At 37.5% G+C, this 15099-nt stretch overlaps 2 protein-coding genes across 2 annotated transcripts; both read right to left on the bottom strand.

The window, feature by feature from the left end:
• Positions 1–748: 748 nt before the first annotated feature.
• On the bottom strand, positions 749–2779 carry LOC133034549 (protein FAR1-RELATED SEQUENCE 5-like). Its single transcript, XM_061109654.1, has 2 exons — positions 2203–2779; positions 749–2133 (listed from the first exon to the last, which is right to left on the bottom strand). Exons 1-2 carry the CDS (start codon positions 2777–2779, stop codon positions 749–751), a joined length of 1962 nt encoding a protein of 653 aa, XP_060965637.1.
• A 6081-nt stretch (positions 2780–8860) lies between these two features.
• Positions 8861–11699, bottom strand: LOC115720130 (uncharacterized). The gene is made up of 6 exons (XM_061109068.1): positions 11367–11699; positions 10658–11283; positions 10489–10573; positions 10278–10373; positions 10065–10163; positions 8861–9975 (listed from the first exon to the last, which is right to left on the bottom strand). The coding sequence occupies exons 2-4, from the start codon at positions 11092–11094 to the stop codon at positions 10338–10340; spliced, it is 558 nt and encodes a 185-aa protein (XP_060965051.1). The 5' UTR covers positions 11095–11283; positions 11367–11699; the 3' UTR covers positions 8861–9975; positions 10065–10163; positions 10278–10337.
• Between the last annotated feature and the right edge of the window lie 3400 nt (positions 11700–15099).

The raw sequence follows: 15099 nt of genomic DNA, 5'->3' as shown, positions 1-15099 counted from the left end.
TTTCCTTCATTCATAAGATCATATGTATTTGTGGGATGGTAATTAAGTACATTATATCGAGTACCGTGTACATTACTTGTTTCTGCGTGATGTTTAGTAAAATTAGTGTACATAATATCACGTACCGAGTACAAAATTTCACGTACCGAGTACGTTCATTTACGTTTCGTAGTATATTGTTTAGAAATTTTTTTTAAGTGATGAATTTATTTGTTGTTATACATTGAGTTTTTAGTTGGTGTAATTTTTTAATTGTAAATATTTCGTATATTAAAAATTACCAGAAAAATATATTTTTTCACCTTATAAGATTGAGTTTTTTTTTTTCCTAGGCATAATTTAGTTGTTCGTCAATAATAATTTTGAGATTTGGTGAAGATGAGAAAATTACCTTAAACACGCGAAACATAACAAGAAGTATATAAATGTAGAATTTTTGAAGCAATAAGTAGAGTCATAAATGTTAAAACAACAATGGCTAAAAGTAGCTAGCTATAAGAATGACCATAGTAAGACTCTTGTGTGGAGGAAGGCGGTTCCGGGAAATACGCGTTGGAGTGGTCATTGAATGAGTCAGATGTTGGTTGATTGTTTGGAGGTTGTTGCCCCTGAGATCCAGTGTTATGTTGACGATTTGGGCACCGTCGATAATCATGGTCTGATGAGCGACAAATGCGACAATGTCTTGAGTTTCTTGGGATCTGCTCCCCGTTTGGTCCTTCCCTTGTATTTCCCGTACCCTTTGTTCTCACAACTTCGGGTCTTTAATAATGTTGGGGTTGCTACGATATCTTCCAGGTTGTGGCGTCTCTCCTTCCGGATTGGAATTCAAGTCAAATTCTTCCTTGAACATTAGAGTTAGCCGTTCAAGCTCTTCCTTTGCACGGTTGTACGAGTCCTCTGATTTTGCTGCATAGAAAGTGAAGTTATAAGTCAGTGAACTGAGAGATCCAAACCTAGCCATCTCGTAAATGTGCTGTTGTGGTTGTGCTGGCGGGTTAAAATGTAGGTGGAGATTTATCTTTGCGAATTTGCTCCATCGCTTCATGAGAAGAGAATTAGGTATTCTTCTCATGTTTAATATTTTCATTGTAGCCCATAAATGTCTACAAGGGTACCCTTGACTTTCATAGAGCAAGCAACTACAGTGTAGTGCTTGTCGGCCTTCACAGTAATGAACTCGGTATTGGACGTCCGGATGCTGAAACTTTCCAATGGTGAATATCTGCCACTCTCCTTCTTGCTCTTGAGTTATGACAAAATAGTTATTCTCTAAATCAAGCTGCTCAGCAACCTTGTGGTACATAGTTCTTGTGTAGAATTCAACACATTGGTTGTAGTAAGTGGTCAAGCATGTAGGATTAGGTGGGTGAGGTCGAGTGCATCTGCTTTTGAAGTCATTTGCAGTCTCGTTGTGTCTGAGCTTTGAGACTGTCATATCTATGGTTGTTACAAATTCACGCAAGCAATAATTCTTCTCTAAAAATTTTTTTAGAGCAGAGTTGATGGATTCGCAACGTTGTGTGGTTCTCATTCCTGCAACGAATGAACCCCTTAAATAAGTTTCTGCCCATTGTTGTCTTGACTCGAATGTTGTTTGACACCATTCATTATCTGTTAGTTGTTGGGTTTGGATGACGTCTAACCATCTTGCTTCAAATTCTTCCTCCTCGTAGTAGTTGTACATGAGATCCTTAAATGTTTTTAAGAAGATCGGATCTTTAACCTTTTTCGAAGCATTTGTATTGAGATGCCAAGCGCAGAGACGGTGCGTAACATCGGGCATGTGTTCAACGATAGCCTGTTTCATGGCCGCATCTTGGTCAGTAACTACAACATTTGGCTTCTTATCTCCATGGCATTCTAGAAATTTTTGAAGTAGCCAAGAATATGATGGAAGCTTCTCGTGGAGGAGGAGAGCAAATCCGAAGATGCATGTGTTGAAATGGTGGTTGACGCCAAGGAGAACAGTGAGGGGCTTATTGTACTCATTTGTCATGTAGGTTGTGTCAAATCCTAGTACATCCCCAAAAGCTACATAGTCCACGCGTGAGTTTCCATCTGCCCAGAATAAGTTAGCCAAGCGATTCTCGTCGTCAACCTGATAGACAACGAAGAAATTAGGACCCTTCTCTGCGAGACAATCAAGAAATCCCAGAGCCCCTTATGAGTCCGTCTCTATCTTCTCTTCTCGCTTCGCACCAGCAACCCTGTTGTACACATCTCGAAGTTGACATGGCATTTTCTCGTAACCTCCACTTTGCAAAGCAACATGAGACATTATGTTGGCAGTTTTAATTCCTACGGAGTTCATCGACCTAACTTGGGCAAGCAACCCATCGGACACAACTCTATATGATCTCGAAAATTGTACCTCACTCGATGAAGCCAGCTCGTGATTGTGTATTGTCCTGAACTTTTTGCATTTCCACGTGTTACACGGTTGTGTGAGTAAAATACGCAATGCTGCCTGACATCCGGTTCTAGTGATATCATGAGGTCTTTTTTTTCTTGGTGTGTCCGGTGATGCGATTTTTTTCGAACCCTCGGAACAACAAACCCACCTCCGCATTACAATGACCCCATGAGAACGTCGTACATCGTCTTTCCTTGTGCCGAAACCCATCCATTTTGCGTACATTTCGTAGAATGCTTCCCATTTTTCCAGTTTGTCGAGACTCTTACCTAGCACGTCCTGTATTTCAATCTCATTCACTGGTTTTATGATGTTTAGCTCTGCTATGATGGTTTCCCATTCATAAGTGTGTTTGTCATTCATGTTGGCTTGTTATTGATTTGTAAGAATTGTAGATGAGGAGTAAGGTTGAGAGGGTGCTGAGGGGATTGAAATTAGATTTTGTGAGTTTAAAGGGTTGAGATAATAAGGTTGTGTGGAGTTGGTGATCTCATTTGGTGATCACATTTAAAGCTGTTGGGCTGATATTAATGGGCCTCTACAATATTACAATCTGAACTCAACTCCTCTCGTACGTCAGAACAGTATAATAGTACAAATTGTTTTAATTTTCATTCCACATGTAATTGTAAAGTAAGGTTATTTGACGAAAAATTTAAAGGGGTGATGTTATTGAGTTGAAAGGTTTGGTGGTGGGATTCAAATAGATTGGCGTTATGTTAATGGGCCTTCACCTAAGTTTGTCAATGAGTTGAACCATTTTCGTACGTCCGAAATAAAACATTGTACTTTTTTTGTTTTTGAAAAAAAATATGTTAAGAAAAGAAGAAAATTTTAATAAATGGTTAGTTGTTCACATTTAATTCCATTGGGCTTATATTAATGGGCCTATACCAACATCTTTTAATGAATTCAACCATTCCTGTACTTTACAAAGATAACGCAGTACTATTATGAAAACCCCCTGCGTGTACACGTGTATTAAAGTGATGACATTTTTTAGTAGAATGGGTAGTTTCTCCTATTTATATATGTTGGGCATTTATATATGTTGGGCTGATATTAATGGGCCCTTCACCTACATCTTCTTATAAGTTAAACCATCGTCGTACGTTAGAACAGTACCGTAGGACATTAGGTTTTTTGGAAAAACGGGATTGATGAATAATGTTGACATTTGACCATACTACGTACGCCTACACGTGTATTTAATTGTGTAATTCAGAGATTTAAGCACCCCTCTTTTGACACATCAGATGTGCCCAATGGAGTACATCCCAATGGAGTACAACTAACTAAAAAACGTACTATAGGGTTATTCTCCACGACTTATATAACACACTTGAGACGTTTTCCAATCCAACATCAAGTTTATAGAGAAATTAACTTGTAATTTAGTTATTAGCATTACAATATATCAAGTATGAGTTCAGGTCCACACTGGGTTATTTTCAATGGACCAAATGAAGGTATCTATAATACGTACGAAGATGCTGTAAGCAAAAACACTACTTCTGATGCGTCCATAAAAATAATTCGTTATGAATCTTTCATAGAAGCTTTTTCTGCTTTATGTCTACATGGAGAGACGGGACAATGCTTCACTGGGCAGCAAGTTAGAGAACTTTGCTGTGTTAATGAGTTTCCCTGCATGTGGGATTCTGATGATGATAATGATGAAGAGGCTATCCTTAATTCTGTTTGCTCACTGTTTGATGAGGGTGAATGTTCTGGTGCAAATAAATCACCCGAACAGGACAATGTGAAAGATTCGACTGACAAAGGTGAGGACCGAAATGGAGATGATATAGAAGTTGGGGACAAAGGAGGAGTGGATACTTCTCCCAAAAACAATAAATGATGCACTGTGTTAGTGTCCAAGTTATGTTATTTTATATTTTGAAGCTATAATGTACTATGAGTATTTGTTATGAAATCTGTACTTTGGTTTATTTTGGAGTATTAATGTCACTTTCCTCATTAATTAATTGTGGAATGAAAGTTGAAGTGAATCATTGTGAAATCATAACTGCAAACAGAAAGAAAATAGACTTAAAATAATATAGTAGAGTTACACACAACTACATATATAATGGAGGTAAGTGCTTCAATCTCATTAAATGGCCTAACAAAAAGTTGATTCAATGGCCATATGAGATGAGTTGTAACAAAAGTACACTATATATATAAAATATCACGAATGAAACTGAACAGATGTTCAATCAAGTTCTATAACTTGAGGGAACTTCCGTTGAGACGGAGGGCTATTGTCTCTGAACGGGGACTTTGGTCGTGAAGGACTTTGTCTTGGAGTAGTGTTTGGTGATTCTTGTTTTACATGAAGTGGGTAGTGGGGTATGGACACCTCGGTGTAGTCGAGAATGTCATCCATGATACCCTCTAATTTTTCTCTTGAAGTGTTGGCTTCTTGCATGGCATGGGCTGAATGGTAGAGGTGTTCCGCCAGTTTGTATGACTCCTGCTTGGCCTCCGTGGCTCTTAAATGTGCCTTCCTTATAAGTTTTTCGTGTTCGTGGAGAACAGTCTCGAGCCTTGCACAGTTAGGACATCCTGAAATGGAGGCTGAACGGAGTCTTGGACTCCGTGACGGTGTACCTACGGGTCTTGTGGAAGAAAAAGGATGCGGTGGGGATTTTTGAGGACTTGTTTCAAAAGGGTTGAAGTTTTGGTAAGGATCCATTTGATGTAGGTAACAGTAAAACGGGGTTTGCAAAAAATGCTTAGTTTGGATAACCTAACCTTTACTTATATAGTGGTTTGGTGGGTTGATGTACACGTGATTGGGTTCATGTAATAATAATGGATTTTTTTTCCCAATTTAACCATTTAATAGTTAATAAATTTTCACAATGGTAATATCCACTTAGGACAATCTGAGAAATCCCAATTTACCCATTTATTAGTTAACCAATGCTAAAAGAAGGAGAAGGTCAATCAAATCCCACAAACAAAATCTAAGCAATATCGGGAAAGTACTATTTGATGTGACATTTTTATATTAAAAACAAATATACCTACGGTTTTATGATTTAAATAATAATTTCCAGAATTAAAGTAAAAATAAAATGCTTTAAAGTATTAGTACACATGAAAGACATAATGAATGAAGTGAATTGATTTATTACGGCCGTATAAAAATGTCACATCACCATCTTCAAATAATAAGTACATGGTTTAAATGGTGAAATTAAAAATGTGATATGACATCCACTCATTTCAGAAGTCAATAATTTATTAAAATTTGACATCATAATCGTTGTTGGTACTACCATCATAATTTATTAAATCTGACCTAATTGATTTGTCCAAATTTTAATAAGAAAAATGTCATATTAGTATATTAGAGCCCAACAAATATTAAACCTCCTTAAGTAATATAGGTAGGTTTCGTGTTTTCATATAGTATCTTAATTAACTCAAATCAGGGAATCCCATGAGATCTGCATGTCATAATGTAGTGAGTTTGATTTGAAGTTACACTGTGAAATCGCTGACGTACGTTATTTAAAGTATAGGAAATACTCCATTTAACGTCAGTGAGTACACTGTGAGACGTACACAGAAAATTAAATATTGATAAGACAACAATTGATTTTTTTAGTGAGTATCTACAAATTAAAATTAGAAGAAATAGTCCATACTTGGTTAAGAAGATTACAATAAAGTATTCAACATTACAATTTTCCAATAATAAAAGTGAACAACCAACTACCATTACAATGAAGATGTTATGAATCCGTGTTGGTCAAATTAATATTAAATATTTACATATAAAACCTGATTTGACTAGACTGTAGAACCTATCAATGAAGATGACTTCCGCAAGTAACATTGTGAGTAGTACGAATGGTTGAGTGTCACTCCGTACAACCGTAGGTCGAACAAGATTCAGTGAGTTCGTTAGGAGAGTAGTGACTCCGGTACCCCACAGCTAACTTCACTACATACTGTGTGACACTCCGTACAACACTAGGTCGAATGGTTGAGTGTCACTCTGTACAACTCGAGGTCGAAGTAGATTCGGTGAGTTCGTTGGGAGAGTAGTGACTACGGTACCCCACAACTAACTTCACTACATACTGCGTGACACTCCGTACAACACTAGGTCAAATGGTTGAGTGTCACTCCGTACAACACTAGGTCGAACTGGATTCGGTGAGTTCGTTAGGAGAGTAGTGACTCCGGTACCCCACAGCTAACTTCACTACATATTGTGTGTCACCGGGCCCAACACTAGGTTGAATTGGGTTTAGTGAGTTCGTTTGGAGAGTAGGGACTCCGGTATCGTCAAGATTTATAATAATTAACATACATGTTGTCATATGATTAAAAGAAATAAACATACAAATTGCAAACTCAATTAATAGAGAAAAAGTATTGCATAGTCTGTTTATTAATTTTGGCCAACATGTGTATTTGGACATAACATAAAATATAAGAAAGTTCATACAATTCCATTAAACCAAACTAAACCGGCTGTATGTGTGGTTTATTCATGTGGGGAGAAATATTTATGTGTTGTACTTTTATCTGTTCATAGAGTTGACATAAAATATTATTTTAATTTGATTGGACTGCTTGCGATTGACACTACTTTTTTGTATATAAGTATAGTGGACCAAAGACTTTGAAGCAAAAAATTTAAGGGAAGCACGAAATATGCTCCCCAATTTTAATATACTTTCTAGCGTTTTCAAAGAAATTCGGTTTCCCCCCTAAATTTATTTTCATAAGCCTATTTCCACCATAAGGTCGAGGGAAACACTCCTTTTCAAGCCTCACTAACACCCTAATTTGGTTTGTTAAAAAAAAAAAACATGGTGGCTGGTTCTGGAGAGGACCCCTACGGGTTCGAGAGGGATTTCCCTTCATGGAAAAATTCACTTGGGGGACACCCCCATTGCTACTGTGGTGATCTAGCTTATGTTTGGACTTCTAGTAGTGGAGCAAATCCTGGTCGTCGCTTCTTTGGATGTCCGCACTATGTAAGACTTCGAACGCCTTAATAATATTTTAAATTAGGCTTTGTAAATATGGTAATGTACTTATTTTAAATTCAGGAGAACAACGAAAGTCGAGGATGTGATTACTTTTGTTGGATCGATCAAGCTCATCCTAAAAAACCTGCAGACACTACTCTCGGATTGCGAAACCAAATAAGGAGTTTGGAGAAAGAGAAGATGCACCATGAAAACATTATTAAAAAATTATATTTCATTATATTTATTTCCCTTTTCATCATTTGCCAACTTTTATTTCGTTAGAGATATTGTATGTGGTATGATGTTTATTTTATGTTTTTAAGTATGTTGTCAAAGGAAAGGTAGGCATTTAAGTTGGTTCTATTAAAAATTTCTTAATTACTATTTGGTCATTGATTGTGAATGTCAATATGTGCGTAGTACAGTAATTAATCTAGTGTGAAATACTAGGATTTAAAGATAAATATAGGTAATTTTCACAATATAATCCAAAAAGTGTCATAGTAACTTAGTCAATATTGTTGTGTTTCACTATATTGCATTTTAAAAATACTTCAACTTTTTTTTCAAAGTTTTAAATTACATGATTTACTTACCTATGAGTTTAATGTTTAATAGATTGGTACCATTTTCAAACGTTGATGTTCAATACACTGCATTTTTGAAAAACAGTAACCTTTCTTTATTTTGATAGCTCTTAATTGCATTATTTAGAAATGGTGAAATTGTGTGAACGCCAGAGTTATTATGTCTCATTACTGTACTGTACTTTAACTATGAGTTTAATGTTTAATAGATTGGTACCATTGTTTATAATTTTTAATATGTTGGAGGTATCCGTATAATTGTTGTAAACCTTGATGTTCAATACACTGCATTTTTGAAAAACAGTAACCTTTCTTTTTTGTTTTGATAGCCTTTAATTACATTATTTACAAGTGGTAAAATTGTTACAAAGGAAATTGTGTGAAGGCCAGAGTTATTATTTCTCATTATTGTACTGTACTTACTCTTTTTGATCCAAATTTATGTCCAAGGCCATAATTAATGCCTTCATCTCTGTAATGGGAAAGGACATAAGTGTAGGTATTTTTATTATTTTGGCTATGGACATAATTGGAGTAAAACGGATAGTGTGAAAGAGAAGGTAAAATTGGTCAATTTCATTTTCAAAATAATGTACTTCGCTTATTGTTATGGTAAAAAAATATCCAAAACCTAATAGTACTGGCAAAATATAACAACAGTAATAATATTCACAATAATAATGGGAAAGTACATAAGTATAGGTATTTTTATTACTTTGGCTATGGACATCATTGGACTAAAACAGATAGTGTGAAAAAGAATGTAAAATTGGTTAATTTCATTTTCAGAATAATGTACTTCACATATTGTTATGGTAAAAAAATTTCGAAAACCTAATAGTAATGGCAAAATATAACAACAGTAATAATATTCACAATAATAATCACCATACAGTAATAATAATCTGTTCCACCAAATTCCAAAAACTACCACAAGTCTTACCCTATAGTAAATTATAAAATTACCAACATTAGTGCAATTCCAAATCACCTAACAGTAGTATGATGCAAGTATATAACATGACTCACTAAATATAATTTATGACCTAAAACCTAACTTTTGTAACCATTGTACTGAATATACTAAATATATAAATAACGTAACTTTTGTAACCATTGTAATATACTACTTGTTACTTATGGCCAGCCTTTTAGAATGACGGGTTTTCGGGGACTTGCTCTTGTCAGTCCACATGTTTTCGGACCTGGCCTTCGCTGTGCTGAATCGGGGGTCTCGAGGAGACCTTGATGGACTACGTAATGGTAAAGTTGAAGATGTTGATGGAAGAACTTTGGTTTTGCTCAATCCAAATTGCTTCTTAACTCCCTCCATCACAGCATGTTTAGCCTGGTTACTCTCGTGGGTGACAATTTTCCCAACACAATCCAGTCTGGCTTCAATAGGATCAAACTGCATTGTACATTAGGAAACCAATTTAGTAATACACATGACAACCGAATCCATAGAAACAAATCCGTCAAAAAATAGATTGACACCTCAATTTCGTTATAAACAGTTAGTTAACTGGATGAAAACTTAAACTAAAGAAATCAACATTACATTACCTCTTCCATTATTTCATTTTCCTCGAATAGTGATTCCATGTACTTCATTACAAACATTCCACAATCGTGGCCATTTTGTTGTTGTGGGTAGTCCTTGCTTGAAGAAATAATTACAAATTCGCTGAAATTCAGGTCTCCTGGCTTGACAGGGGCAAACAATTGGTCCAAAGTTTGGAGATGCAAAAAAATTAAAACAATCACAGTTGAGATTATTGCAATTACACTAATAAAACAGCAAACCATGTACACACGTGCATACCATCTCTACGCAGGTGCTCCGACGTGACCTCTTATGCATTGCAGAAGACAACGAGTCCCTAATTTCCACTGTTGTATTATCCATGCTCACATTCGCCGCAAACCAGTGCGGAGCACTCTCGGTATCCAGTAGGGGTACCACCATCTGCGACAAAGTAAAACAAACAACGTCATCGGAAAATTGAACTACACACATTTGATTCAACACAAAAGTTTCAAGAAAATGCAAATTACAGTGTGACATAAACTCAAATCTGCATCGTAATAAAGAGTGGACCACTCTTGCTGCTTCGCCATCCTTTCCACAGTCATCGTTCTTCCAAGTAACTTGCTCTGCACAATAAGCACACATAATAGATTACATTTTAAATAAAAACATAGATTTAACAAAGTTTACAGCACAAATACAAAAGATTCATGTCCACTTTTAAATATCAAATTTCATACCGAAATTCTGGTGGGCATAAACCAAGTTCTCTTTCTTCCAATGCCGTTGCGCTTCTTCTCTCAAAAATTCATGATTTGAGCAAAGCAATCAATGACCTGACATTTACACAAACAATATCCGTTATGTTGTCATTCATACAATTTGTAAATGGCATTAACTAAAATAATGAACTACAAATTTCAAAGCAACCAAATGAGAACTTCTACGTACACTGTTTGATATATCGGTCTCCGGTTTCATGCATTTGAAAAACCTCCGCTCGACCTCAACCTTCCCAAAATGGGCTAACACTTCACTGAAATACAAAACAAATAATCAACAACGAAACGAATGTACTAATATCAACTACGTACACAGTAATCATGAAACATGAGATTACCTCGGATCATTGGCGCTAGAGAAAATGTAACGGAACAACTCGTACTGTTGATTTGAGTAACCCTTCTTCACAGTGAACAGACCAATCACCTTCCCTCCAGATTCTTTGAATCTTTCAAACGTAGCATCATCAAAATCATCCTTCACGGTGTGCTCAACTTCCTCTTTTACAATAGCGGGGAGATCTTCTCCCCAAAAGTTCATAACCTCAAACGAATCATCAGAAACAACCACCTTAGTTGGAACAACGACCTTGTCTTCTGATAGATTAAGTGAAGGGACACTCTCTACATCATCAACATCTTCTTCCAATTTATCCTTCGTCCCTTCACCATCCTTTTCCTCGACACCCACGTCATCCTTCTTCTCGGTCTCCCCGTTGAACGAAAGCGAGCGCTGAACTTTGCTCGTCTCAGGTATCTCCAACACTTCATTCATAGTCCCCTTCCCAAGGTAAGTGGAGAGTACCTTCAGTAACAGCTCTTTTGCGCTGCTCACCTTCAAATCAAGCCGGAAGACCTCATCTTTCAACTCACACACAGCTTTGTATATTGCGTCATTTGTGGGTTGCCCAACTGCAGCGGATTCAAAACTTGGTAGTAACACATACGTGTTAGTCAATTTCACCTGCTTAGTACACCAAAAAAACTAGTTAGCATATCTCCCAAATAAAATTCTAACGCATCAGAAAATTGAAGTACTAAATGTACCTTTCCACTTGTGTGACCACCGTGGTCTCGAATCCACTTGTACACTGACTTGCAGTGTTTTGTGGTCCAAAAGTCAATTGGAGCCACAGTGCGGTCCACGTGACTAGCAGTCCAGTCTACGTGCGTCAAATATACAAGCTGCCACCAAACAAAAGTGCATACATATATTACCACAGTAGTACACGAGAGAATAAAATTACTACCATCACAATAATTCGAAAACTTACCTGTAAAAATATCGAGCAACCGGAGACATTTTTGGTGTTCTTCGTCTTGTACCGGTATAGAGAGCTCATTAGATATCGAAACCCGGCAGTCACCCGATTCTTCTTCTTAATTAACCTTGTGTCAACTAACGAATGCATGTAGCTAGTGCTGACCTCGGTACCATTATTCGGCAGCAACACAGTTCCAATACAGACAAGGAGAAACTTATTGAGAAACAGGTAGTCACTGTCGCTGGTTTCCTTGAGCTCATTCTCCAGCAAAGTCAGGGAATACCTATAGTCCTTGGCCTCAAAGAGGAGGTCAAACTCAACCAGGTCACGCTCACTTTCGGTTGCTACGGGTTCTCCGCCATCCCGGATTCCCATGACATCCTCAAACATCTTGGAGGATAGTTGGATCGTTCTTCCAAATATCTCCAGCCGAGAAGTGGTTGGATCCACGTGATCGATCAACCAACTAACTATCTTAGTGTCTATGTACGGGGCATCCTCCCTTAAAAATGTTAAGAAACCCGCATTTCTCACCATTTCTTTTTCTAAAGACCGCTTAGTTTAATTTGGACATTAGCAGTTAATCATGTTTAATTATGAAAATTATTTATAGCTATTTAAATAATTATTTATACTGTTATTATTGAATTCTGAGATGCATTTTATGTCATTTAGTAGTTTTCATAAGTTTGCATTTCCGGTGCCCGGTAACATGAAACTCGGTGTTTGGCTCAGTAAAATCACAACTTAGTATGTTAGTAGATTGGGACGGTTTATTAGACATTGGGAATGTCGGGAATGTTCGGGAATTTAGAATTTCCCAAAATACCCCTTTAGTGTTATTTATGTGATTTTAGTGTGAAGGGGCAAAATGGTCATTTTGCCCCATTTATGTTTTGTCCTTTAGTGGACTTTATTTGGTGAAAATATGTGATTAATGGAATTTCCTTTGGCTGTTATTAAGAGTTAAATTAAACATTTTATTTTTCTCATTATTCAAAATTTCAAACTTAGAAAAAAATAGAAAAAAATTTCAAAGCTCTCTCTCTCTCTCTCTCTCTCTCTCTCTCTCTTTTCGGCCAAGCTTGGGAGCTGCTAGGGCTGGGTTTTCTTGTTAGATTCAAGTGATTTTCAGCAAGATCAAAGTAATTCTAGTGGAGGTAAACCTTGCTCTAGCTCCTTTTCTTGTTTCTTGGAAATTTTGGAAGAATTTTATGGTTTGCATGCTTAGTTTAGGTTATTGTTGTTGCTGTGATTTTTGTTGTTGTTGCAGAGATTTAAGCATGATTATTTGAGTAGATTATATCTAGTTGGATGCATGTTAGTAGCTTTGTTTCAAGCTTGGAAGTTTTTACTCAAAAATATAGTTTTCAAAGAAAGATGATGAAGTTTGTTGCTGTAGTTGTTGCTGCTGTTTAATTGTGTGTTCTGGGGTTTTATTATGTTGAATTATGTTGAGTTATGTTTGTTTTAGTGGCTGTGTGGAGGGATTAGTCAAGTTTTGAGTTTTGAACTCAATCTTGAACCTCCAATGGTGATTTTTGATTCTGTGTATTCTTGGTGGTTTTGTTGCTTTAGAAATGTTATATGGGACATTTAGAACAGGTCTGGAAGTTTTGGTATAGTTTGGATTGGATTTGAAAGAGTTATGAAGTTTTGAGTTCTGCCTGCGAGGAACCAAAATTCTGGTTGTGCATCCGGAATTCCGGATGGGGTTTTGAAAATTTCCAGAACCGGAATTCCGGTTGGACAATTTTCAGAAACCCTAGATTTCCTCGTTTTTATATTATTTGGGGTATTGCCATTCTTTTTGTCGATAGGGAAACTTTTAATTCCTAGTTTAAGTCATCGGGAAGTGATTTAGCGTATCACTTATAGTGTTGTGATTGTTATGGTTTAGGAGCCTGTAATCCGCCGCGCAGTTCGTTCTAGTCAGGTTGACCGGCACACCTAAAATTCGGAATTGAGGTAAGATTAGTATAACAGTATGCATATGTAGATTACATGTTTAGCGTGCATGATAGGAAGCCTGTTAGATTACATTAGATATGTATGTTGGCTTGGAACCATCCGACTGTGTCACATCGGTACAGGCTAGAGTATGACTAGCAGCTGGAGTATGACCAGTTCGACCGAGTATAGGCTGACACTGTATCACATCGGCACAGGCTAGAGTATGACTAGCACCTGGAGTATGACCAGTGTGCCGAGTATAGGCTGATACTTAGGTTGGTGGTTCCGTACTATTTAACGTATCACATCGGTACAGGCTAGAGTATGACTAGTAGCTGGAGTATGACCAGTTCGACCGAGTATAGGCTGATACTGTAACACATCTGTACAGGCCAGAGTATGACTAGCAGCTGGAGTATGACCAGTTCGACCGAGTATAGGCTGTTACTTGTCAATAGTTCCGTCCCTATGAACGTTTAGGACTGAGTATCGTGTTGGACACGGCAGTTAGGGTTATGGTCAGGGGTATGGGCGTCTGATCATGACTCGGGATTTATGTATGATTATTATTATGCTTTTCTTACTGAGTCTGTCGACTCACAGTGCTATGTTTATGTGTAGGTAAGGGCAAGGCTAAGGCTGATGGACCGTGAGAGCGAGCCGGTGAAGATTGTACATGTCGGGGCGGTTAGGCCTGGAGCGTACGGTCCTCGGGACAGCAAGGCTATTTTTGTAATTAGTCGCTAGGCGACAAGTATTTTGTATAGTCTGTAAACTTTTGTAAAAGGTTTTGTAATCGGGATCCCGAGTATTTTTGTATAAATATATTATAAGTTTAATTAAAAAGCAAAATTTTTAATTAATCACGTTTTCCATAAACCTCGTTGATTAACAACGAGCTGCACAATATGTTTAAAAATCACGTAATACGCCTATGCTAGTTAGGGTGTTACAATTTGGTATCAGAGCCGCCAGGTTGTCTTCTGAAGATCGTCACGACATGTACAATCATCATCAGCAGTTAGCTCGTTCTACGGTTCAGTAAGCTTTTATTGCTTTAGTAGTTTATTTAATTTTTATGAAATAAGAAAAGCCTGATAGGAAGCATGTTAGTAGCCTGATAGTAGCATAGGCGCATGTTTTGTTTTTAATTTCCAAATTAAGCGGCATTAGTAAGCTCTCGTTGATCGTGACCTGAAATGCCAACTCGGGGTTTCGAGGCTGTTCAGACTAGATGGACGCCAGACGAAATATTAGGAGTCAGGGCATCTCAGTCGGGTCAGATCAAGGTCAAGGAGCTCAGTTTCCCCCAAGTGTTTTGGGCCGAGGTAGAGGTCCCAGGGGCAGGGCTCGTGGTCGGGGTGATGTTAACTCGCCACAGGCTGCCCAAGTCAATCAGGAAGCCCAGAATCGGAAAGTTAGGTTTGCTGAAATGCAAGCCAGAATAGAGCAGCAAGATAATGAGATTCAGAGATTGAGGCAGCAGGGTGCTCCTGCAGTGCCTGTGCCAGAAGTTCCAGTGGCACCCGCCCCTGCTGCTCAGGCCGAATTGGTAGTAGCAT

This window comes from Cannabis sativa, chromosome 2, assembly GCF_029168945.1.
Source record: "Cannabis sativa cultivar Pink pepper isolate KNU-18-1 chromosome 2, ASM2916894v1, whole genome shotgun sequence".
NCBI classification, from domain to species: Eukaryota; Viridiplantae; Streptophyta; class Magnoliopsida; order Rosales; family Cannabaceae; genus Cannabis; species Cannabis sativa.
The sequence above is the reverse complement of the archived record's forward strand: the minus strand, read 5'-3'. Positions and strand labels throughout refer to the sequence as shown.